General features: G+C 43.9%; 1 protein-coding gene across 2 annotated transcripts in view; it reads right to left on the reverse strand.

Moving 5' to 3' along the window:
• LOC130128077 (ataxin-2-like protein) overlaps nucleotides 1–25,636 on the reverse strand; it is a 30,858-nt gene that overhangs the window by 1,377 nt on the left and 3,845 nt on the right. The window contains exons 4-22 of one of the 2 annotated variants that reach the window (XM_056297785.1): nucleotides 24,045–24,116; nucleotides 23,598–23,757; nucleotides 23,146–23,267; nucleotides 22,836–22,927; nucleotides 21,644–21,874; nucleotides 19,735–20,114; nucleotides 19,567–19,650; nucleotides 19,339–19,452; nucleotides 18,752–18,832; nucleotides 18,069–18,130; nucleotides 16,737–17,080; nucleotides 13,260–13,329; nucleotides 12,901–13,035; nucleotides 12,255–12,318; nucleotides 10,340–10,521; nucleotides 8,996–9,137; nucleotides 6,989–7,080; nucleotides 1,224–1,304; nucleotides 350–512 (exon numbers count right to left, since the gene is read on the reverse strand). In XM_056297785.1, the coding sequence (XP_056153760.1) occupies nucleotides 350–512; nucleotides 1,224–1,304; nucleotides 6,989–7,080; nucleotides 8,996–9,137; nucleotides 10,340–10,521; nucleotides 12,255–12,318; nucleotides 12,901–13,035; nucleotides 13,260–13,329; nucleotides 16,737–17,080; nucleotides 18,069–18,130; nucleotides 18,752–18,832; nucleotides 19,339–19,452; nucleotides 19,567–19,650; nucleotides 19,735–20,114; nucleotides 21,644–21,874; nucleotides 22,836–22,927; nucleotides 23,146–23,267; nucleotides 23,598–23,757; nucleotides 24,045–24,116 (2,671 nt within the window). Of the gene's footprint in view, nucleotides 1–349; nucleotides 513–1,223; nucleotides 1,404–6,988; nucleotides 7,081–8,995; nucleotides 9,138–10,339; nucleotides 10,522–12,254; nucleotides 12,319–12,900; nucleotides 13,036–13,259; nucleotides 13,330–16,736; nucleotides 17,081–18,068; nucleotides 18,131–18,751; nucleotides 18,833–19,338; nucleotides 19,453–19,566; nucleotides 19,651–19,734; nucleotides 20,115–21,643; nucleotides 21,875–22,835; nucleotides 22,928–23,145; nucleotides 23,268–23,597; nucleotides 23,758–24,044; nucleotides 24,117–25,636 lie in introns of both variants that reach the window. The other variant, XM_056297784.1, reaches the window with a different exon arrangement.

Consider the following 25,636-nt stretch of genomic DNA (forward strand, 5'->3'; position numbering starts at 1 on the left):
ATATATTAGAGAAAAATGGGGGAGTGGTAAAAATTAATATATTATTTAACATTAAGTAGTAATATATACTGTAACTAATATACGATATATCAATTCCAGTTCCCTTTGACACAATCTCTGCTTTTCCTCCTGAAAAAACCCTTTAAAACATATTCTGGCGATTCTGTGACATTTTGGTATTCTCCTTCAGCTGGTTCTATTTGCAACCGATACAAACCTCCAAACATGTTGCTGGAAACACAGCTAATTTGTCTCTGCACATCACTGGATGACTGATAGTTAAACACTAGACACTGTTCTTCTATTATGCAAGTCTGGTATTTGTCCAGTTTAAGAGTTGGCCCCCTACCTTGTGGATGTCCTATGTAGAAGTGTTGGTGCGTTCCTTGCTGGGGGTGCTGGGGCACAGAGCCAGGGCCCTGCTGGGGTGGGGGCGGCTGTAGCATCAGTACCTGGGGGTGGCCATGGCTCCCAGAGGGGTGGGGGCCTGACATGGCCCCCTGCACATGTGCCTGGGGGCAGAGGAAGAGCCTTATGATAGGAAAGCAAAACAGCTTCAAAAACATTTTAGTTCAACTTAAGACTCCCCTTATTTGATTTGAGCTCTTCCTCTCCATACAAGATCTCTCTTAAAACCACATCTGGTTTCATTTTCATCCGCAGGTCCCAACCAGCGTTGGGCAGAATACTTGCAAAACATTTTTGGCATTTTAATACTGAATACACTGTCCAAAATGTAATCTGTGATGTACTGTTACAATACTCAAAAGGAGCAACTTAAGCAGATTATATTTAGAATACACCCTCAAAGGGCAAAAGTGAAACAGCTGTGCTTTTGTCACCGCTAGTATTCATTTCAAATCGTTGCTTACTCCTTGGTGTTACTGCTGTCTCCATGCCCAAGTCTGACATCATCTCAGTATGTGTTGACCATCTGCCAATTACTACTCAAACCATAACGTAGGCCAAATAGAGGAACTTAATTTCTGTATTCTGAATACGTGATGCGATTACTTGTATTTTGTTACAACCTACCCTAGTCCCAATACACATAATTTTCAGTAACGTGAAAGGGAGCACACAAACCAAATTCACACCAGCTAATCTCTGCTCAAACTAGGGAATGTGTGACATTCATATCTGTACTATCTGCCCTAGGGGGTATATGTGTATGTACATATACCTGTCTGCCTTAGGATGTGTGTATGTGTGCGTATATATACCTGTGCTATCTGCCCCAGGGGGTATGAGTGTGGGATCCCTTGGTGTCCATGGATGCTGTATCCCTGGATAGTGTAGGAGCCCTGTGGAGACGTGTGACCAGGTGGCAGGTTAGGGGGAGTGGGCGCTGACAGGGGACCAGAATGGTACAACGACTGGGGCTGAGAGCCCGACTGGGAATTCTGGGACAAAAAACAAACAAAAATAAAACAGCACATGACATCATCCCTGATATGGATTCAAAGATGAGGGTTGGGGGTTTTGTTTTGTTTTGTTGAGTGAATCAAATGCCCAGTTATTCTTCACTGCAATGATTTCATATGAAAACAAGTTTAAAGTGACACCGGATTAAGGGTGCTTCCACACCTGAGCAGCTTGGTTCGTTTTTATCGAACCCTGGAGCGTTTCCCCCGACAGTATGGTTCATTTGGGGTGGGGTGAATGCTCAATCGAACTCTGGTGCGGACCAAACAAACGAACTCTGGTCCGCTTGAAAACGGGGGTCTCAGCCCGCTTCCAAATGAACGACGGTTCAGTTTTCTTTAGGCGAGAATGTGATCCAAACCAACTACGGGAAGTGAACCAAAAAAAAAGTGCATTGTGGGTTGAAGGTGGCAAGTTTTGGCACAAACTAGGAAATCAATACCAAGTCAGGTAGAAATAAACAGAAAGGACATGGGGCGATGAGGACGTTAAAGCCCTTACTGAAATATGGGCTGACCATCACATCACACAGATGCTTGTGGAAACACAGAAACACTTGAGAGTTTTTATAAATGATGCAAATTATTTAGTGACAGAAAGATTGAAAGAGGGTTCCGTTGCACGGTAGATCGATGTCGCATTAAAGTCAAAAAGTTTCACCTACAATAGTATATATATTTCATCCAAAAACCAGGAGGTTTTTTGTTGCGATTACCTTGAATTTTCTGTCCAATAGACGAGCGACCCGTTTGATCGCGAGGCGTTTGTTTACCATGCTTGCTTCTCTTAAGTCGAGTGTGAACGCTAACTGAACCAAATGAAAAATGTAACAAAGTATCGACTTCACCCCTGAATTGGACCGAGTCCACCGAACTATAGGTGTGAAAGTGACCCAAGAAATCAACCAACATCTTCCTCTAGTAAAGGACATACGTGGATGAGCCAAAACATTATGACCACTTGCCTAATATGCTGTTGGTTCTCCATGTGCCACCAACACAGTGCCGACCCGCCGAGGCATGGACTCTGCAAGACCCCTGAAGGTGTCCTGTGGTATCTGGCACCAAAACAGTAGCAGCAGATCCTTCAAGTCCTGTAAGTTGTGAGGTGGAGCTGCAGTGGATCGGACTTGTCGGTCCAGCACATCCCACAGATGCTCAATCGGATTGAGATCTGGAGAATATGGAGGCCAAGGCCACACCTTGAACACTTCCTGTTCCTCAAACCATTTCCGAATAATGTGTGCAGTGTGGCAGGGCGTATTATCCTGCTGAAAGAGGCCACTGCCATACGGGAATACAGTTGCCACGAAGGCGTGTACCTGGTCTGCAATGATGTTCAGGTAGATGGCACGTGTCAAATTGACGTCCACATGAATGGTTGAACCCAGGGTTTCCCAGCATAACATTACCCAGAGTATCACACTCCCTCCACTTGCTTGTCGTCTTCCTACAGTGTATTCTGGTGCCATCACTTCCCCAGGTAGAGCGCACACGTTCACAGCCATCCACATAGCTAAAAGAAAATGGGACTTATCAGACCAGGTGCCCATCTTCCACTGCTCCAAGGTCCAGTTCCAATGCTTGTGTGCCCATTTTAGGCACTTTTGACAGTGATAGGGGTAATCACAGGCACTCTGACTGGTCTGCGGCTACACAGCCAAATACGCAGAAGGGTGCGATGTGACACATTCCTCCCGCAACCATCAATAAAAATTTCTGTAACTTGTGCCACAGCAGACCTTCTGTCGATTCGGATGAGATGGGATAGCCTTTGTTGCCCTCGCACATCGATAAGCCTTGGGCGCCCAACACTCTGTCGCTGGTTTGTGGTTTGTCCCTCCTTGGACCACTGTCGGTAGGTATTCACCACTGCTGACCAGGAGTCCCACACAAGCCTTGCCATTTCAGAGACGCTCTGACCCAGTTGTCTGGCTATAACAATTTGGCCCTTGTCAAAGTCCCTCAGGTCTTTACTCCTGCCCATTTCTCCTGCGTCCAACACGTTGACTACAAGAACTGATTGTTCGCTTATCATCTAATCTACCCAGACCTTGACTTGTGCCCTTTTTGGAGATGATCAAAATTATTCAGTTTAACTGTGAGTGGTCAAGTCATCAGTGTGTGTGTGTATATACAGTGGTGTGAAAAAGTGTTTGCCCCCTTCCTGATTTCTTATTTTTTTGCATGTTTGTCACACTTAAATGTTTCAGATCATCAAACAAATTTAAATATTAGACAAAGATAAACACAAGTAAACACAAAATGCAGTTTTTAAATGAAGGTTTTTATTATTAAGGGAAAAAAAAATCCAAAGCTACATGGCCCTGTGTGAAAAAGTGATTGCCCCCTAAACCTAATAACTGGTTGGGCCACCCTTAGCAGCAACAACTGCAATCAAGCCTTTGCGATAACTGGCAGTGAGTCTTTCACAGCACTGTGGAGGAATTTTGGCCCACTCATCTTTGCAGAATTGTTGTTACTCAGCCACATTGGAGGGTTTTCGAGCATGAACCGCCTTTTTAAGGTCATGCCACAGCATCTCAATCGGATTCAGGTCAGGACTTTGACTTGGCCACTCCAAAGTCTTCATTTTGTTTTTCTTAAGCCATTCAGAGGTGGACTTGCTGGTGTGTTTTGGATCATTGTCCTGCTGCAGAACCCAAGTGCGCTTCAGCCTGAGGTCACGAACAGATGGCCGGACATTCTCCTTCAGGATTTTTTGGTAGACAGCAGAATTCATGGTTCCATTTACCACAGCAAGTCTTCCAGCTCCTGAAGCAGCAAAACAGCCCCAGACCATCACACTACCACCACCATATTTTACTGTTGGTATGATGTTCCTTTTCTGAATGCTGTGTTACTTTTACGCCAGATGTAATGGGACACACACCTTCCAAAAAGTTCAACTTTTGTCTCGTCAGTCCACAGAGTATTTTCCCAAAAGTCTTGGGGATCATCAAGATGTTTTCTGGCAAAACTGAGACGAGCCTTTATGTTCTTTTTGCTCAGCAGTGGTTTTCGTCTTGGAACTCTGCCATGCGGGCCATTTTTGCCCGGTCTCTTTCTTATGGTGGAGTCATGGACACTGACCTTAACTAAGGCAAGTGAGGCCTGCAGTTCTTTGGATGTTGTTGTGGGGTCTTTTGTGACCTCTTGGATGAGTCGTCGCTGCGCTCTTGGGGTAAATTGGTCGGCCGGCCACTCCTGGGAAGGTTCACCACTGTTCCATGTTTTCGCCATTTGTGGATAATGGCTCTCACTGTGGTTCGCTGGAGTCCCAAAGCTTTAGAAATGGCTTTATAACCTTTTCCAGACTGATAGATTTCAATTACTTTGTTTCTCATTTGTTCCTGAATTTCTTTGGATCGCAGCATGATGTCTAGCTTTTGAGGATCTTTTGGTCTACTTCACTTTGTCAGGCAGGTCCTATTTAAGTGATTTCTTGATTGAGAAGAGGTGTGGCAGTAATCAGGCCTGGGTATGGCTAGAGAAATTGAACTCAGCTTTCCAAAGATGTGATAAACCACACTTAATCTATGTTTTAACGGGGGGGGGGGGGCAATCACTTTTTTACACAGGGCCATGTAGGTTTGGATTTTTCTTTTCCCTTAATAATAAAAACCTTCATTAAAAAACTGCATTTTGTGTTTACTTGTGTTATCTTTGTCTAATATTTAAATTTGTTTCATGATCTGAAACATTTAAGTGTGACAAACATACAAAAAAATAAGAAATCAGGAAGGGGACAAACACTTTTTCACACCACTGTATGTACATACATATATACATACATATACCATCCATCTATTACCCATCTATTTATCCGAATTCGGGTTACAGGATCCTGGAGCCCATTCCAACAGTCATTGGACGGCAGGTGGGGAGAAACCCTGGACAGGCCACCAGTCCATCACAGGGCTGATATATTCACACCTAGGGACAATTTAGTATGGCTGATTCACCTGACCTACATGTCTTTGGACTGTGGGAGGAAACCGGCGCACCCGGAGGAAACCCACAGACACGGGGAGAACATACAAACACACACACACATATATATATATATATGTATATATATGTGTGTATATATATATGTATATATATATATATATAGCTAAGTGAATAATATTGATTATCTTGTTCCAATGGCACCTGTCAAGGGGTGGGATGAAAAATCAGTTCTTGAAGTTCATGTGTTGGAAGCAGGAAAAATGAGCAAGTGGAAGGATCTGAGCGACTTTGACAAGGGCCAAATTGTGATGGCTAGATGACTGGGTCAGAGCATCTCCAAAATGGCAGGTCTTGTGGGGTGTTCCTGGTATGCAGTGGTCAGTACCTACCTAAAGTGGTCCAAGGAAGGGCAACCGGAGAACCGGCGACAGGGTCATGGGTGCCCCCAAGGGTAATTGATGCATGTGGGAAGCGAAGGCTAGCCTGTCTGGAACGATCCCACAGAAGAGCTACTGTAGCTCAAATTGCTGGAAAAGTTAATACTGGCTATGATAGGCAGGCGTTAGAACACAGTGCATCACAGCTTGCTGTGTATGGGGATGCATAGCCACAGACCGGCAAGAGTGCCCATGATGACCCCTGTCCACTGCCAAAGTGCCTACAATGGGTATGTGAGCATCAGAACTGAACCATGGAAGAATGGAAGAAGGTGGCCTGGTCTGATGAATCATGTTTTCTACATCATGTGGATGGCCGGGTGCATGTGCATCATTTACCTGGGTAAGAGATGGCACCAGGATGCACTATGGAAAGAAGGCAAGCTGGCAGAGGCAGTGTGATGCTCTGGGCAATGTTCTGCTGGGAAACCTGGGGTCCTGGCATTCATATGGATGTTACTTTGACATGTACCACCTACCTAAACGTCGTTGCAGACCAAGCACACCCCTTCATGGCAACGGTATTCCCCGATGGCAGTGGCCTCTTTTAGCAGGACAATGTGCCCTGCCACACTGCAAAAATTGTTTAGGAATGGTTTGAGGAACATGACAAAGAATTCAAGGTGCTGCCTGGCCTCCAAATTCTCCAAATCTCAATCTGATCAAACATCTGTGGGATGTGCTGGGGAAAAAAAAGTCTGATTCATGAAGTCCCACCTTTCAACATACAGGATTTAAAATTGACTTGACTAAAAGGATCTGCTGCTAATGTCTTGGTTCCAGATACCAGAGAACAGTCATGTGGAGACCATGCCTCAACGGGTCAGAGCTGTTTTGGCGGCACAAGGGAGGTCGACACAATATTAGGCAGGTGGTTTAATATTTTGGTTGATCAGTGTATATATTATGTACACACTTGTGCGCGTGTGTGTGTGTGTGTATGTAGAGGGTAAATCTAGCACTTTCATATGTATGTTCTGCTTTGGTTTAGTGTTTGGTTTACAGTTTATAATGTATAGAGTATAATTTAGTGCAGGGTGTGTAGTTTATAGTGTAATGTTTACAGTGCTTAGTTTTAGTGTATTGTCTATGGTTTGTAGTATATCTGGTTTAATGTGCATAGTTTGTAGGGTATAGTGTTAGAATTCAAAGGTGCCCTGTGGGGATTGGTACCTGTCCAGGGCTGGGGGCAGCGTGCTGGGGGGGTGGCTGGGTCCCTGTAGGGGTACTGGAGGGCTGAGGTTGGTGGGAGAATGACTGAGGAGCTAAAGAGAGACACACACAGACAGAATCAAAGTAAAAGAGAGAAAGAGAGAGAGTGAGAAACTGTAATAAGGAACAAGTTCTGTCATTCATAAGACCATATTTTTTGCCCTCCGATAGTGACACTACAGCCCAGTACACAGACAAGACCATGTCAGCTTTTTGAAACAGACAAGATGTCAGTCTTGATTTAGACTTGTGCCAACTGGATTGTGTATCGACGATTGAAGGGATGATTGACGACTGGCTTTTCCTACGCCGATATTAAGGTGATTTTAACTAACTTACTATCAGAATTAAGATGTTATAAAAATAATCTCTAGAATCCACACCTTTCTGTGCATTTTCGAGATGTTACTGGTGGAGCAGCATGTCTGCCCGCTGAGCCCCATTAATCAGCACGAGTGACAAGTGAATTTTAAATCCTTAATCACTAGAGATGTGCCGATTGATCGGCCAGTGACCAGAATCAGCAGATTTTCAGCTTGATCAGCCATGATCGGTGACTGGCCGGTCAGTCTCACATAAATCCGAGTCTGTGCTGGTCAAATTTACACACATGCACTGCACGACGGTTCACATCGCGGACACAGCGGAACAGACAGTAACGTCACAGACACACACACTAAAACATGTTGTCGAAAACCGCCGTTTACTTTGAGAATGTAAAACACGTTAGATAAAGTGCAATATACTGCAATGTATTTGCACCAAAAAAAAAAAAAACTGCCCAGTAACCTGAAGCACTGTTTTTATTTTGAGATTTGTGAATGAGAGAAGATTGTTTAACCTGGTGCAGTTTTGGGGAAAATGTGCAAGTTGTTTAATAGTCAACGCTTTATTATGGGGACACAATTGAAATTTCCATTAAAGAAAAGTTACAAAAATGTCTGTGCACACGGTCAAGAAAATTGCAATCGGTGCATCTCTATTAATTACAGACCAGTTTGCCGTCTCTTTTCAGACACCCCGCATTTCCGTTCTCCACCGTCCTTCTCACCAAAACTTTGCCTTGCGCTCCATAAGGGTAGTTACTGTTATGGATATGATTTAGACTGTGATATTAAAGATTATGTTGAACGCAACATGATGCTGCAGTATTGTTGCACCAAGCACAAGACACACGGACTTTTAAAGAGAAGCCTTTGTTTGACCAGGAGACATTGCTATTAACTAGATTTTATCTCATGTTTAAATATTTTAAATAAAATGTCCACACTCTTTTATAAATGTTTACTGACATAACTTTAACTGTATTGCTTGTGTAAAGCTTAAAGGTTATATTATTTTAAAGCTCCGTCAGACGTCGTCCATGCTGGTGTTTCATTGGCGTGCTGTGACGTAACCCTCCCCACCCCCTCTTGGCGATCTCGAGTAGCCAAAATTGGATGATATGAAAATAAAAACGATCGCCCAACCCTAACTGGTTCATTCAGTATATCAGGGATCCATGCTGGCTGTACGGTAGGAGAGATTATGAAGACAAAAATGTAAATAACGTCTGTGAAGAGAAAACTCTTCCTCACCAAGTACAGTGTGCTCAGTGAGACATGTTATCGCAGTAAATAACAGACTCTGTTACAATGTGACAACTGTTTTATAAACACTGCCTTCTCTAGACAATAACTGGAGATGAATTTGCTGTCACAAGTAGTTTCTGAAATGATGCTGCACTTAACCAGAGCATAAAGCAGGTACACATTTGAATGTTGCCACTTTCCCCCATAAATTCCATGCAAAATTCTTGTGTTAATGAGCTTTTGAGAAATTTTCAAAACAATAATCATTAGGCTGTTTGACATTTAATAGGATCTGCTCTGCGTCAGCACAAAAACAACACCAGCATGCAGAGATAAGATGTTAGTGTGCTGTAAGTTAGTCTTTACTGATAAGTGTGATCTAAAATCTTCTACCCACCATAGATTCCTTGTTGGGGGCCTTGAGAGCCGTCTCCCTGTGTAGGGAACTGGGGGCCTCCTGGCGGGGGCAGGGCCTGAGGATGAGGGCCTCCACCCTGCCCGATCATCCGAGCTCCTCCCTGCAGCATCGAGTACATGGGCTAGACGGAGACAGACAGGCAGGAAGAACAAGAGAAAGGCAGACAGGGAGATGAGCAAAAAGCCATTTTCAACATCATGTTTACTTAAAGTGCAGGGGTGCTACTAGAGTTTCATCACCATCGACCGTGCCGCTCGTTTTTACATAAACGGTGCTTAATAACAAGCTCTCAAAGCTTTACAGGTGCTATACACCACATTTCAAACATAAATATCGCAGCAAACAACTATTTGCTATGTAAAGATATAGTGGAGTAATGGTGTCCTGAGTCTGAGCTTTTCCGTTCTTTGTTTTGGAAGCCGGTCCGGCTGCACGTAGATGTTAATGCATGTGGGGTAGGTAGCGTTAGCAGGATAGCTAGCAAGCTAATAATTATGTTACATGGATTTAGGTCACTCGGCAGATCGAAGAAACAACTCCTTACCAAGCTGAATACACTACCAATGTTAAAAAAATAACAATACTGTAAATATCAATATTCCAGCTGAACCGAACGAAATAAAAGCCAAGAATGCGGAGGGAAGGGAGGAGGTTTGTTTTGGTCTGAGATGCTGAATATCGTATATACGTAGCACCTTTAAGGCTTCCCTCGTCAGACCTTCATTAAGTTCTCTCCACTGTGACCTTTAGATGTGACCTCATGAATCTCTCCCTGTGGAAATAACAAGCAGCCTGCTTCCCCTGACAAGGTCACGGGATTGTTACAGAGCGGGACTGACTTTAAACCAGCTTCAAGTATTTGTCTGAAGACAAGATGAGAGCAGCCGTTAGCTGCGCAGAGTAAAGACCAATTAGCATTTTCATTTCAAGTCAAATCGTTCTCACTTGCAGCCTCTCATGAAAGGACTCTGCTACCCAGCCACTGACTAAAGCATTAAACCGGTGTTCCCGAGTTCTGCATGCATGTATCATCATCTATTTTACGGTAGAAACGCAGCTTGAAACACTTTCCTTGCCACACTATGGAGCACCTGTTGGCAACAATCAGCCCCAATGTCTCCCTTTGCAAACAGAAGATGTGAGTGCGAGAGTGTGATATTCCACACAATGAAAGAACGGCTGACGGCACACCTTGAGTTGGTTTGTCAACTCCCCAAAATTTTTTTTTTACTTGAATAAACCGAGCTATTATTTGTAGTGTAATAGTTATACATTACTTAGTTACAAAACGTTTGCATTTCTCCTTCAACGTAGCCGTCCTACCTGTGCGGGGTAGGGCGCCATGGCCTGGATGACCTGCTGCTGGCCATACTGCTGGGGGTTGTACTGCAGGTAGGACTGGGGGTAAGGGGACGCCACCAGGGGAGCTCCTGCTGCTGATGCCGCAGCCTGCAGCATGGGGGGTGCTGAGGTACCATGGTCTGAACGTGGAGCCACTACTGAACCTGGTCAACCACACACACACACACACACACACAAAGACCGACAGAGAGAGACAAACACACAGGCAAACAGAACTGCTTGAGTGTCGATGCAGGCTCAATGATCCAGGTGTAGAAATCCCAGGAAAGTTGGATCAGTCCATCTGGACACCAAGTTTAGTGGAAAAAACATTTCAGCACTCATCTAATTCACTTCATCAGTCTCAACTCACGTATCCTCAACTATATAAACAGTACAGCTGCATAACGACCAACACTGGTGAGAAAAAGTTGCGTAAGGTTGGGGATACCTGCAGTCAGCCAAGACTGATGAAGTCACTTAGATGAGTGATGAAACATTTTTCCGAGTAAACTTGTTCCCCAAATAGATTTAGCTCAGATTTGTGTGTGGTGTTAATCCAAGCACTCAGCAGCACCACACTTGTAGCTCACTTTCTACCAGCGATAACTGTAACTAACTTGGTAAGAGATGGCAACAGTAATTATAAGAGAACCATTTAGGTTTCTATAAAAGCCCAAGACAGCAGATACTACACAAAACGTTGGGATGTTTCCCCGGTCAGAAACGTTCCGTGTATTGTTGCAATACCACATGCGGTCCACCGCTCTCATTAACCGCATGGTGTTTCTGAGACCTGGGAAAGGGCGGCTGCATCCCGCCAGACCATACATCCTGTTGTACATATCTACTGCTTATTGACCTGTATGACCTCATGACCTTTAACCTTTAAAAACACACAAAAGTGACTTCAGTTTATGTCTGGAGAGCAGAATAAATCTACATGAATAGTTTAATTATAACATTACTACTGGACAGAAATAGAAAGCCAACCAGAGTCAGTAATATAAACACACTTTATATAAAAGGCATTTATATTAAGTTTTATATTCCTCTTTGATTTTTTTCCCCTAATATTACATTCTTAATTTGGAGTTATTTTTAAAGCAATGTATAAAGCGACATGAATGTGTAGCCTGGTAATATATGAACCTACTTCCCTAGCAAAACAGACTAATTCAGAGGATGCTTTATCACAGGGAAGATATGACACGTGTCTGGGCTGATGTGTAGAGCCCAGATATATGTACGTATAAACAGAGACAGAATCCTGCTGTGTATATAGCAGCGTGATTACCGTCGTGATTAGTGACTGTTCTTAGCCCCCCCCCCCCCCCCCCACACACACACACACACCGTGAACAATAAAGTACCTAGGAATGGTAAATGGACTCTATTACACAGGGCTTTTCTAGTCTTGCGACCACTTAAAGCGCTTTACAATGTATGTCTCACATTCATCCATTCACACACACACACACACACACACACACACACACACACATTCATACACTGATGGCGAAGGCTGCCATGCAAGGTGCCAACCTGCTTGTCAGGAGCAGTTAGAGGTTTAGTGTCTTGCTCAAGGACACTTCAACATGCCCTCTGGAGGAGCTGGGGATCAAACCAACAACCTTCCGATTACTAGGCGACACGCCCTACCTCCTAAGCCACGCCGCCGTCACTCAAGAACTCATTTAGCGGCAATTCAGTTATCATGGCAATCTTAGGTACCTAGTAATTTTTTAATAGTATATGTTTTTAACAATTTTACTTTTTCAAAGCATCATGGTCGCGTCCTTTTCTGTTGAGTATTCTGTTGTATTTCTGTTGAGTACCTCAAAGACAAACTTCTACTGTGTGTAAACTTGCCAGGCTGTGTAATGAATGCCCTTACCTTTAGCTCTGGGGTATTTCCCCTGGTTTACTGTGGACATGGTGTACTGGTACATCTGAGGAGGCTGTGAGGAAGAAGAGGAACATGAAAAACACAGCTGTGGAAAAAACAGTACAGTGGTGGAACTCCTGGTGTTCTCATCATGACTGGCTTATTATGTGAAGCAGCTTATCCGGTTGGTCTCAGTTTTATTATCCACTTGGCCCCTATCAGTCATTTACATTCTAAGGATACTTTGGAAGCACAGAGCATAAACTGTCCTTTCATCACAGTGTCCAGCTTATTGGGAGTTTGAAAACTGGAAAAATAGCGATGAAAAGTGCTCTGATCTACTAAGCAAAAACACTCAACGCCCAAATGTCTCAAAAGAGCTGCACAGAGTTCAACAGCAGAAGACTGCAGCTGTACTGAGCAACTACCAGCAAACAACAGAAGAAGACTTTAGCTGTACTGGGCAGCTCCCAGGAGTGGCTATATTGAACTGTGCGAGTGTGAAGCAAGTAAAAAGAGAGTTCAATTTGAAGTGGAAAAAGGTGCTGTGAATATTTCCTCTATCAAAATGGCTCAAAACATTGAAAAGATGATGACACCAACGTACAAGTATTCTTGTGTGTGTGTGTGTGTGTGTGTGTGTGTGTGTGCATACCTGTACAGAGTGGATTTGGGAGACATAGGAGAGGTAAGGTGTGTTGTACAGCGGTCCCTGACCCCCTGGGTGTTGAAGAACCACAGGGCTGGGGGGTGTGGGTCGGGGTGGGGTTGGCGTGGGGTTGGGTTTGGACTGAACAACAACAAAACGGCCAAAATTAAAAACTTAACATCTAACATCAGCACATCAACAGATCATACACACCCCTCTATAGCGGAATATTATTTTCTAATTAATGTCACAACATGACTGTCAAATAAACCATGTCACTCTAATGTATTACCGTTTAAGGTAGAATAACGTTTATAACAATACAATGTAAAACACCCTGTGCAGACAGAGGTGCTGTAACTCACCAGGGGTATCTGAGGCTTGATAGGGTTGAACTCTTTAGCGTTGGGGTTTAGTGTTGACTTCTTCACTTGGCTAGGAGAGACAAGAACTTGTGTTTACAACCAAATCAACAGACCACGTCACGTCAGTGATGTTTTTGCCCAACTGTTTATCAAATGTTTCGGTGAACTTTCCAAAACTCGAAGATGTGTTTTCATTAGCTGATTTAACGTGAACAAACAAACAACCTCTCTGTGTGCAGGACCAAGTCATAAAACCCGTGTAGGGAAAGGGAACAAGGGTGATAGAATTAGAGGTGGGGGGGGAATTCGATTCTTAGATGCACTGAGATTATGTCTTGATGCAGAAAACTCAACAATAGAAAATGTAAAGCTCAGTTCTTGACTGGGCTGTACATTACGGCTGCCGCTGAACCAACTGGACGGTGAAACTAACGGACGTAAAACACGTGTGTCGCGTTTACCTTCTAAGCTAAGCTGCTTCTTCAGTTTTGGTGAGGATGGCTGAGCGCGAGCAACCGAAGTTGGGTACAATCCGACCAGTACCCTCTGACTTAAAAACCAGTGTACTGGGCGTCCGGGTGGTGTGGCAGTCTACTCCGTTGCCTACCAACATGGGGATCACCGGTTCGAATCCTCGTGTTACCTCCAGCTTGGTCAGGCGTCCCTACAGACACAATTGGCCGTGTCTGCGGGTGGGAAGCTGGCTGTGGGTATGTGTCCTGGCTGCTGCACTAGCGCCTCCTCTGGTCGGTCAGGGGCATCTGTTCGGGGGGGGGGGGACTGGGGGGAATAGTGTGATCTTCTCACACGCTACGTCCTCCTGGCGAAACTCCTCACTGTAAGCTGAAAAGAAGCGGCTGGTGACTCCATATGTATTGGAGGAGGCATGTGGTAGCTTGCAGCCCTCCCTGGATCGGCAGAGGAGGTGGAGCAGCTACTGGGGCGGCTCGAAAGAGTGGGGTAATTGGCCAGATACAATTGGGGAGAAAAAGGGGGAAAAATCCAAAAAATAAATAAAATAAATTTTTGGGCACGTAGAGGAGGAAAAACAGCCGGTTGTAGTTGCCATCAACCAGAGAACAATTGAACAAGTGATATCAAAGCTTCCACCGAACTTGGAACGGGCGAAGCGAATCACAAAGTCGATTGCAACTTTTATTGTCAACGACTTGCGCCCCTACACAGTCATTGAGGACCAGGGCTTTTGTGCTATGCTGCACACTTTGGAGCCGAGATACAACATCTCATCTCGACGTTTTTCACCGACGCAGTGATACCGACACTCTAAAACGAAACCAAAACCAAAGTCAAGGAACCGTTGAGGGAAGCAGGTAGGACAGTAATAACATGACGCGTGGACATCCATTGCTACAGAATCTTATGTCGCCGTAACTGCGCACTTTATTACCGATGACTGGCAGCTCGTATCTCACGTGCAGGGGATATAGTTACTGCACACCGCAGCATGTAGACCAACTCCTGTTCTTACACAAAAACTTTACACATTCCAGCATTCACCAGCTAAGCACATTTGCCAAGCTGCACTTCCACGATTTCACTGTGGCCTATCATTTGTATTTCCTCCATTATTTATTGTTTTACCATATTGCACAGAAAGCGTTAGTTTTCCCAAATAATATGGGATCCTCCTGTATCCTTGTCTGCGTCAAACCAATCAGTACTACAAATCCAAAATATAATACAAATATTTTTCTTACACTTGTAATTCTACGTGCTTTTGCTATTTTGTCTTGCAATAAAGCACTTCAAAAAGTGTGTATCGGTGCATTAGATTCCCAAAAAAATCATTACATCATCGGGGGGAGAATGTAGGACTTGAAGCAGGGGGCACATAGAAGGTGGCAACCCTAGAACGGACATACATACATTCAGAAAGAGACTCCTTGCACTTTAGTTAGATAGGTAGTCAATGGTCATAACACAAGCTAACACTGAGTTTCATATAGCTAACTTGAATGCGGTAGCGAACGTCAACAAGTTCATTTGATGATCCATAATTTAGCCAGCTGACTAGCAAAAAAAAAAATTGGTAGGCTGCAACATTATTTCTTGCAGCTGGGAGTTCTGCACTTTTGGGTTTAAGATAATGAAACGTTATCTTTTAATTAAACATGCTTAAATACATTTCAACAGTTTTGTGTGTGTATTATTCTACATTTTGACACCAAGATTTTCATTTTTACCGCAAATGTGTATCGGTTCCAAATATCGGTTATCGGTCTCCTTGATTGATAATAATCGGTATCGGCCCTTAAAAAAACATATCGGTTGACGCCTAGCGTTGATTGTAAAACTTATGTCTACACAACAGAAAGGCACAATGTATTCATGGAGGGGTTAACTTTACACAGGAGAACACACTCAAATATGACCTCCCTCGACATATAGTGGATGGCATCTAATGCACACTGGAAATTAAAGCTGAACTGCAACTTTTCCATGTCAACAAGCACAAGTGTGTTTACATTCATAATTTCACTCATGCAGATGTAGAGTATGCTGTTAGACCCCACTGATTAAATTGACGTTATTACCTTCAAAGATGTAAAAAAAAAATTATATTTAGAAGGCACCAATGTTTAGATCCACATTTTAGTACAGCTGGCTGCTGAGAGGAAGCTCTCGCCCTTGCATTTGATTGACACCCTAAATTGCAGGCATGGCCCATGTACTTTTGCTTCATCTTAGTAGTTGAAAGGACAAATCTCCTGATTGCCCCAAATTTCATAAAAGCCAACTTTCTGTCACCTTCGATTCTGTCTGTGATCACTTCCTTTGTGTTTCAACATAGTGTAATATCACAATACTGGTGTTGTCATATCCTTCTGGTTTTGTTGTCAGAAAATGGCACAATTACAGAAAAAGTGATTTGATCCGAGAGTCACAAAATGGTAACAGCCCTGAAATTACTGTTCGGCTTGGTTAGCTGGTAAGCATTTCTTGTTAAGCATCTGCCCCTGTGCCCTTCATGATTGTGGAATGCATGTACACTCTTGTGTGTGTGCCTGAAAATCATGTGATGTTGGTCTTTTTGTTATGGTATGGGGGCGCACTTTGACAACTAGTTAAGCTACTAAGTCGTCAAAAATTCTACAGCTCATCTCAAAGGGTCATTTGTTGAATATGCTGTAGCAGGTTAACGTGCTTAATTTGTCAATTCTCTTTCACACTTGCCAAAGCCTTCTTCTATCCAATTCAATTTGGAATTCTGTTTTTGTTATGTGAAAATATACTTATTTCTCAATTATTCCAATTAAGTTTTGATTGAGGATAAACAAGCATTTTGTATGTAATAAGCTATACTTGGCGGTTTTGTTAAAGATTAATAATCAATAATTCTTTAACACCGGCAACTATTAATTAAGGAAATTCCTTAAAGTTTGCATCCCTGGTGGAAAGTTAGCAGAGCTCAGTCTTTTCACAACATTATATTTATTATCCTTAAATATGACTCACTCTGCCACACCCTCCGTAGACTCTGCGTTTTCACCCTGCACCTCTTCAATTCCTGGGGTCCTTGCAGGCTGAGGGACAGCTGGAGACTGCCTGTCAGAAACAGGAGCTTGGGTGGAGGTGGTGCTGGTGTTGGGTGAAGCAGTGGGGTCCTTGTTTGGCTCCTCAGCAGGGACTGGGGTGGGTTGGGGCTGGGAGGGGGTGGGGGCCTGGGGCTGGGGCTTGGGCTCCGAGGCTGGAACAGGGGCTGATGGGTTTGACTTGGCCTGGCTTGGCAGCGCAGCCTCACTGGGGGCAGGAGGGACTACTGCTGTAGGAGAACTGGAGCTCGCTCCACCAGCGTGGAGCTGAAGGACGAGAGAGAGAGAGGAAGAAAGAGAAAGCGAGAGAGAGAGAGATGGAGAATAGAAAAGCAGAGACATTGGATCGTTGGGATGAAGGAGGAGAAGACAGACAGATGAAGGGGAGGAGGAGGAGAAAGAGAAGAATGTGAGACAAATGAGAGATGGTGAGAAGACAGACTTCTGGATGTAATCAGAGCAGACCACAGAAAAAGGAAGCAGCATTGAGACAGCCCTGCCCCCCCTTTTCCCCAATTGTACCCAGCCAATTACCCCACTCTCTAAGCCCTCCCAGTCATTGCCCCACCCCCTCTGCTGATATGGGGAGGGCTGCAAACTACCACATGCCTCCTCTGATACATGTGGAGTCGTCAGCCACTTCTTTTCACCTGACAGTGAGGAGTTTTGCCAGGGGGACATAGTATGTGGGAGGATCACGCTATTCCCCCCAGTTCCCCCTCCCCCCCGAACAGGTGCCACGACCGACCAGAGGAGGCGTTAGTGCAACGACCAGGACACATACAGCTTCCCACCCGCAGACACGGCCAGTTTTGTCTGTAGGGATGGCCGACCAAGCCGGAGGTAATACGGCGATTTGAACCGGCGATCCCCATGTTGGCAGGCAAAGGAACAGACCACCATGCCACCCGAATGCCCGAGACAGCCCTGTTTTAACTAGATTCACAGCTACAGTGAGAGCCTGTTTTGATTGGTGGGTCCATAGAGATTCTAGGATCTCTGTGATCCGGACATGTTGAAGAGCACACACCGTCCATTAACAACCACCGGAACCAGTAATCATGTGTGAGACAGCAAAATCTTAAATAACTTAAATCTTAAATAAGATTTCAATGAGGAGACTGTGGTTCACACCACAGAGGACAGTTATTTAATGTGTAGATACTCTAGGCAGGATTAGGGGAGGAATTGGACCCCTGAACAGATGCAAATCTGTATAGCTCATGGCTGGATTAGGAGGCAGCTGATGTCTTACTCTGAACTCCTTGCCAAACTTCTTCAGCTCCTCGAGTTGAGATCTCTGCTGAACGGAGGGAGCTGTAGGACAGCAAAGAAGAGAAGTTAAACCAATTTTTTTTTTTTACGTTTAACCAACAACGATACTCAGGACCTGCAAGTAAAGTTTAATCCTCAAGCTACAGAAATATCTAATCTCAGCAAACACAAATCGGTATTAAATGGAGTTCAGAATTGTAGGACTGTAGGTTAGTATGTTGTTGGATTTGTAGGGTTTCATATTTCATATATCTTTCTCTATGTAAAAGGTAAATGCTTTTCTGACTTTTTCCTCATGTAAAGCACATTAAAAAATATTTTCTTGAATCACGTGTGAATACAAATCAAATTTGATTCAGGATGTAGTCATGGAGTCTACTAGCTGGTGACCTGGCCAAGTAGCTGGCACTGACTTTAAAAGTTCCTTTATGCTTGGCTGCATGAAGTTGTGCACATATAAAACTTTCATGTCATGATGTCATCATAGACCGTTCAGTTTGAGTGGACAGACCATCTACATACCAAAATTGTTGGCATGTACAAGAGTTTTGTTTACTATGGAAACAACAGAATCCTTTGCAGAATTAATGTAAACTGAACCTCAAAAGATTTCTGTTGCGTGATAAAGCATACATTAAATTTGTCCTGCATGTGCATACATACCTTTACTGGACTTGCTGTCCTCTGTGCTGTTGGGACTTTCAGCTGAACGCTCTTTAGCAGCTGTACTCAGAATTTCATTCACTGTGGACACACACACACACACACACACACACACATACACACACACACACACAAACAAAAAGACCAATTAGCGTTCCTCTAATCTAAGAGTTTCATTTTGTCCAACACATCAGATTTTTTGAGAGCAACATTTTATCAGGAGTTAAGGATTTTTTTTTGGCACTCAACATTATGTATGACGACAGTGGCTGGGCAATATGTCAGGTAGACCATATCACTCTACAGATCATTTTATAGTAGAACTAACATTATGACCATTATGAATAGTGGTGTTCATAACAGTCAAATATAGAAGGGTGGATGTGAGGTCATACACCTTCCCAAACTTTTCTATATTTAATCTTATTTCAAGGCTTTTAAGGCTTTTTGCATGCTTCTAGACCTGCATAGAAATTAAGTATTTCCCCTTTAACTCCAATCACTTTCTGATGAGTCCAGATGAGATGTCATCACAGATAAAATCCGCCGAGTTTGCTTTGAGTGGGGGTAGACATGCGTGACTTTACCATCTACAGGGAACAGAGGGGCGGGGCCAGTTGTCTTCTGGGTAGGCATAGAGACAGACGACGTGTCCAGATAAGGCGTGTCCTGGGAGGAACCGGACTTAGGTGAACGGGCAGCTGAGGGAGGAATGAAAGAACATTCAGAAGAAAATAGATCCATTTTGAGGTTGTGCTCCATTGCTGATGATGATTTCATTCCAATAATAACACAGCATTGTGCTAGGTATGTACCTGTGGGCTGACTGTGTGTGTTTGGAGTGCGGGAGGAGCGACTGGACTGTGGTCTCTGGGCCTTGGGAGATGTTCTGGAGGACACTGGAAGGAAGAAGCAGACTATATTTCAAGAGTCTCCTCGTTAGGGAGTTAAATGACCTGTCTTTGTTCTCACTCTGTACTTACCTCCGTTAACTGGTCTGCCTACATCTGATAGGGACAGTGAGTGGACTGTGGGGCTGGCTGGAGGGGGAGCAGTGGAGGTGGGTGCCCCTGGAGAGGCAGCGCCAGAGGCTGGGCTGGGGCTGCCCTGTGGGTGGTGGGAGGTGAATCCTCCTCTGCCTGACAGGGGGCTGCTGCGCTCTGATGGAGAGGCAGCTGACTGGGGGCCGCTAGCAGAGGGCAGAGGGGGTCTTGGGGAGGAGGATGAATTAGGAGTGGAGCGGTAACTCCCACCCAGCCGATTGTGAGGGAGGGGACCCCCTGGGCCTCTTTCAGGTCCTCTTTCTCCTCGCTCTCTGTTGATCTCTCTCTGGCGTTGGGGCAGCGGGATGTACCGGCCCTCCCTGGCACAGCGGCAACAATGACATCACACTCAGAGAACAGACTAATCACACTGGTACCACCTTAATAGGCTTTTAAAGTGATGACATTTTTTGTTGTTGTAAGATCCCCCTCCCCTTTTTTTTTTCTCTCCCCAATCGCACTTGGCCGATTACCCTACTCTTCCGAGCCGTCCTGGTCGCTGCTCCACCCACTCTGCTGATCCGGGGAGGGCTGCAGACTACCACATGCCTCACCTGATACAAGTGGAGTTGTCAGCTGCTTCTTTTCACCTGATGGCGAGGAGTTTCACCAGGGGGATGTAGCGCGTGGGAGGATCACGCTATTCCCCCCCCCAGTTCTCCCTCCTCTCCAAACAGACACCCCGATTGACCAGAGGAGGCGCTAGTGCAGTGACCAGGACACATACCCACATCTGACTTACCACCCGCAGACACGGCCAACTGTGTCTGTAGGGACGCGGTAACACGGGGATTCGAACCGGCGATCCCCGTGTTGGCAGGCGATGGAATAAACTGCCTAGCCACCCAGACACCGATGACATCAATTGAGTCCAATCTGGTTTTTTGTCTATGGAAGATGAATAGGACCTCTACATTCTGTTTTCCAATTGCTCTTTCTTAAATTATGATGAATATTGTAATTAAAGATGACACATGGTATAGCAATTATGTGTTTAAACAACTTAATATAGCTTTAAAGAACATTATGCGGATGTTGCATCATCCTTCTTTGACAAATCTGTCTTTCCTCTAAAAGTTGAACGAGCCTGTAATTTATGTGCCCAGGTACATAATGGCTTTTATCTTTTAAAAAGTATAGAATCATCAGTTGATACTGCTTAACAGCACACAGATTAGGAAGATGGACGGCAGTGGAGGGGAAATGTGTGTCATGAACACACAGAAATAGTGACGTTAAATAATGTTGACCTTGCTAATGCTAGTACTAATTGAACACAACGTAGCTAAATAATACCATTGGATGTATTTAGTCATTTTTACAGCCCAAACGATAACACAATTCCGAGATCTGTGTAGTTCACATCTGATATTAAAGCCTTCCCCCCACTACCAGCCACCCCCAAGAGACACAAAATGTTACATAAAGACCTAAAGTCTGTAATCGCCTCTTCTAGTGTGAAATCGTAATTGGTAAATGCTCCAAAGTTATGCTGTATTCTAATACCAGCAACAACTTCGGTGGCTGAACAGTGACACCAACTCTGTTACGCTGTTGTAGATTAGTGGTCAGCATGTACGATGTCACACTGTTGTTGACTGGTTATCAGCATGTAAAGTGTGTTGTTGCAAACATCCAACCAGGTGTCGGGGTTGGACCGAGTATATACTCATTTAATTTTGATAATACGGCTGTTGATTGCATCGTGTTCATAATACAGATATGGCTTTGATATTGTATGCACCAGGAAAAAAGCCCATTGTGTAAATATCATTCAAAAAATTCATAATACAAGAGTAAACAAAAGGTTCAGCTCTGCTCAGACAGCCTGCTGTAACACTCTCCTCACCTGCTGCTTGCTCCAGGGCTGTCTCTGCCCCTCTCTCGGGGGCTCTCTCGCTCACGTTCGCCGTTATCCCTCACCACAGCACTGTATCTCTCCTCCTCGCTCCTTCCTTCCTCGTTCTCCAGACTCACACGGTGACGGTACTGTGGGCTGGACTCAATCTCATTGGCCAGCCGGGCTGCACGGGCCTCCCGCTGTCGATAACCCTCTGAACTGCCTCGCTCCAGAGGTACTCTGAGAGTGAGAAGAGAGACAGTGAGTAAGAAACCAAAAGAAGCTCAGAAAGACTTAGGTCTTGTTGCCACACAAATCACTTGTGAGCAAACTTAGCGGGACTTTGAGGAGGAAATCGGTCGCAAGACTGACACGGCATATCTGAACCACAAAAACACAGCTCACGCTATAGCATGAAAATGGCAAAATTGATAACCCGATTACTTTGTTAAACATTGCAATCACGATTACTAATCATATTGGTCATGGTTCCATGTAACTCATTAGATCAGGGAAGGGCAACATGATCCAGAAAGGGCTGGTGTGGGTGCAGGTCTTCGTTCCAACCAAGCAGTTAACACACCTGATTCTATTCGTCAACCAACAGTCTTTGCTAAAGACCTTGATTTGTAGACTCAGGTGTGTAACTGCTTGGTTGGAACAAAGACCTGCACCCACACCGGCCCTTTCTGGATCATGTTGCCAATCCCTGCATTAGATCAATGAGTCTATCCATTCTTTTTCTCTTTACTTGTCGCCTTTTTCAGTAAACACTATGCTTTGATTCTCTTGCTCTCCCACCCGGTATGACCCACTTCTTTTGCTTTATTTACACAAATACATACCGTGTGCTCTAAAGTTGCAAAGGTCATAAATGAAGTGCTTGATTTAACAAACAGGGATTTTCAAACTAATTGAATACATAAAGACTTAAATGTCACCTACTTATAAAAATATTAACTGTGAAAACACAAACTCAATTTTAAGATATTGTGCAACTTTAACTCAATATGGAAGACATTCATAAGCTTTGCCACAAATGGGACTTGGGAATTGTCTTTTTTGAAAGATTATAAAAAAACTTGGGAATGACTTGTGTACAGAACATCAATTGTTATGCGTGACTGAATTTTTTTGGGGCTCATGTGTCAGAGGTTATGGACAATGTCGGTCATGTGACTCCCAACACAAGAAAACTTACGTGTACATGGAGAGGCTGGAGTCATAGGTAGATGTGACTCCGTACTTCACCTCGTTAAAGCGGAACATCTCATTAGCGTCCCAGCCATTAGACTGAGAGAGAAGAGAAGCCAGGATGTGAGTAGGACAGGACAGGATACTTGGCTTGTTTCATATTCAAATCAAGGTTCATCATGTTTGTGTAATTGTCTCTGAATCATGATCTGCATTGATATGAATGCTGACATTATTTAAGATGTTAGTACATTGTTTTGTTAGACACAGAGAGATACACACATCGACCGACAGGTATACGAAAAGACAAGACTCACTGCATCATTCTCTAGATCGTAGCTCTCTCCGTTGCTGTCTCCTCCCTCCCACCTCTGCAATATCTTCTCCTTGTGTTCTCCATTCACACGGCTGGAACTGATGGCTGTGTCTGTGAAGGAATCTGTGCACGCACGCACACACACACACACACACACACACACACACACACACACACACATCACCTTTATTAATACCACCCATGAAAAGGCTTCATCTGCACCAAGCGCTGAGATTAAATTTATTACACTGCTCTGGGTTGTCTTGAATATCAAAACTGCCTAAAGCTCAGAGCTGTCTAAATAGAAACGCCTTAATATCAAGCTGCTTTTCCACATAACACTTTTCGGAAGAAAAGTTTAGAAAAGAAGAAGAAAAGTATATCTGTATTCTTTTACTACCAGTTATCTTGTTCTTTGTTCGTGAAAATATTTTTTCCAAAGAGCGCGTGTACCTCTGGTAGCATAGTTCAAGTCCACATCTCTACAGGTCATGGTCACCAGGTCTGCGGGGCTAAAAATCATTGTATCGGTGATTTCTTCCCTCCGGGGTGGGGCGGAAGATGGCCCCTCCCCTTCGCTGTGCTTATGAACCGCATCCACCGCCAACTCACACTGAAGACAAAGCACCCAACAATCAATCAGTCTTCACGTGTTTATGCATGAAAAGTGCTGTAGAAATAACGCAATGTCACTGACATGACAACATGAAAAAAAATCAAATCAGGCCAAACATGAAGCTTCTGCACATATTTACAAAGCACGTGTTCAGAGGGGGAATATGGACAGAGGTCTGGGTGGCAGGGTTTGACTCTAGTCAGTGACTTAGGTGATGGGAGGAATGAAAGTCAAGAGAGTGTGTGTATGCGTGTGTGAGTGAGTACTCCAGATGTGGTCCTTACTCTAGAGCTAAGAGTTTTGAATATGCCTTCATACACACTGCCATTCTTCACTCTGACATCACAGGTGGAACCCTGGGAAAGAGATAAGAGAAGGAGAGAGACAAATAAAGACAAAGAGACAACTCGAAACACATGAGGAGGGTTAACAAAAAATTTGACTGACAAGTTAAAACTTCAAATTGTAAGGATTTTCCAGACTTAATGGTTTTGGAGTGTTGAATAGTGTGCATCAAAATGACAGCATCTCCTCACGTTGATAGAACTACGCCACTTATTTCTCACAGGAACAGTGTGGAGAAAGATAGGGGTTCATATATATAGTATATTACGGGTGGGATGATTCACAAATCTCACGGTTGGATACGTCTCACGATTCAGGGCTCACGATTTGGATTCAGTACGATACAGTGGACGCCTTGGTAAGCAAGAGACAAAACACCGTTGCACTTCTCTATTTTTGATTTATTTTAAGAATTAGGCCCAACATTCTGACATTATCAAGGCACGTATTCAAACGTAATGCGAGTGCAAAATTTCTAACAACATTTTGTGCCACCTTTTCTTGTTGTGCAACACAAATGCTTTACTTAAAAACTTTAAAAACTACTAGAATGACCAAGACGCTCATTTTGACTGTTTTGGATTTTTAAAGTTTAATAACTTTGTGAAAAAAAAAGATACAGACCGGCCACTCCCTGAATGCCCCTAAAATTGCATATATTTGCATTAAAATGAGTTTTAGATCAACTGTGCAAAAAAAAGTTATGATAAGATCTACCTAAAACGACCATGAGTGGTCAAAGTGACTGCGCGTCATGTCAATATTTATGACGTGCGTTGTTCGCGTCATTTCCTTTGCAACATTCTGTTCGTTTTTTTAACATTTCACGTTTTATAGGCCTTGTTACATTTATGAGATTAGCAATATGTGTTTTCCGTTTTGTTTTTCAGGTATCATTTCCAACATATCTGGGTACAGCTGCCGTTTCAGACGCACCATGACTACTACCGAGGTGTTGCAGTATTCACAGGCGTTGCACAGCAACGATTTTAAATTGTTTGAAAAATAGTAACAATCAGGGATGTGTAGACTCGCTAGCCTGTTGGCTAACGGGTCGGACCCTTTAGTCGACTGGTTAGCGCAGCTGCCCATGCTGCGGGCAACCCGGGTTCACGTCCTGGCTGCGGCGGATTCCCGGCTGCCTCCTGAATTCGCTACAGTATTGAAGTTGTTAAAATGTTAATTTTGGTGTCAGTCGTTTCCTAACACATGCAATGCATTAATATCTCAATTGGGTATTTATCTTGACAGACTATAGTTTAAAAACCTGCAGTCATTTTGACCACCCATGGTTAATAACACACGATCTCGTGAAATGGGTAGTGTCTCGAACCGTGAAGACCGTATTGAATGATCGGAATTCGATCCAGTATCGTCCCACCCCTAATATATATATATACACACACACAAATAAACACCTATTCCTATTCATATTTGGACTCACATTCACATACTTTCGGAACTTTCTGAGCAATTTCTTTTTCTTTTTCTTTGGAATTTCCCCCCTTGTTCTCCACAATAGGTTGTTTGC

Source organism: Lampris incognitus, chromosome 17, assembly GCF_029633865.1.
Source record: "Lampris incognitus isolate fLamInc1 chromosome 17, fLamInc1.hap2, whole genome shotgun sequence".
Classification (NCBI taxonomy): domain Eukaryota; kingdom Metazoa; phylum Chordata; class Actinopteri; order Lampriformes; family Lampridae; genus Lampris; species Lampris incognitus.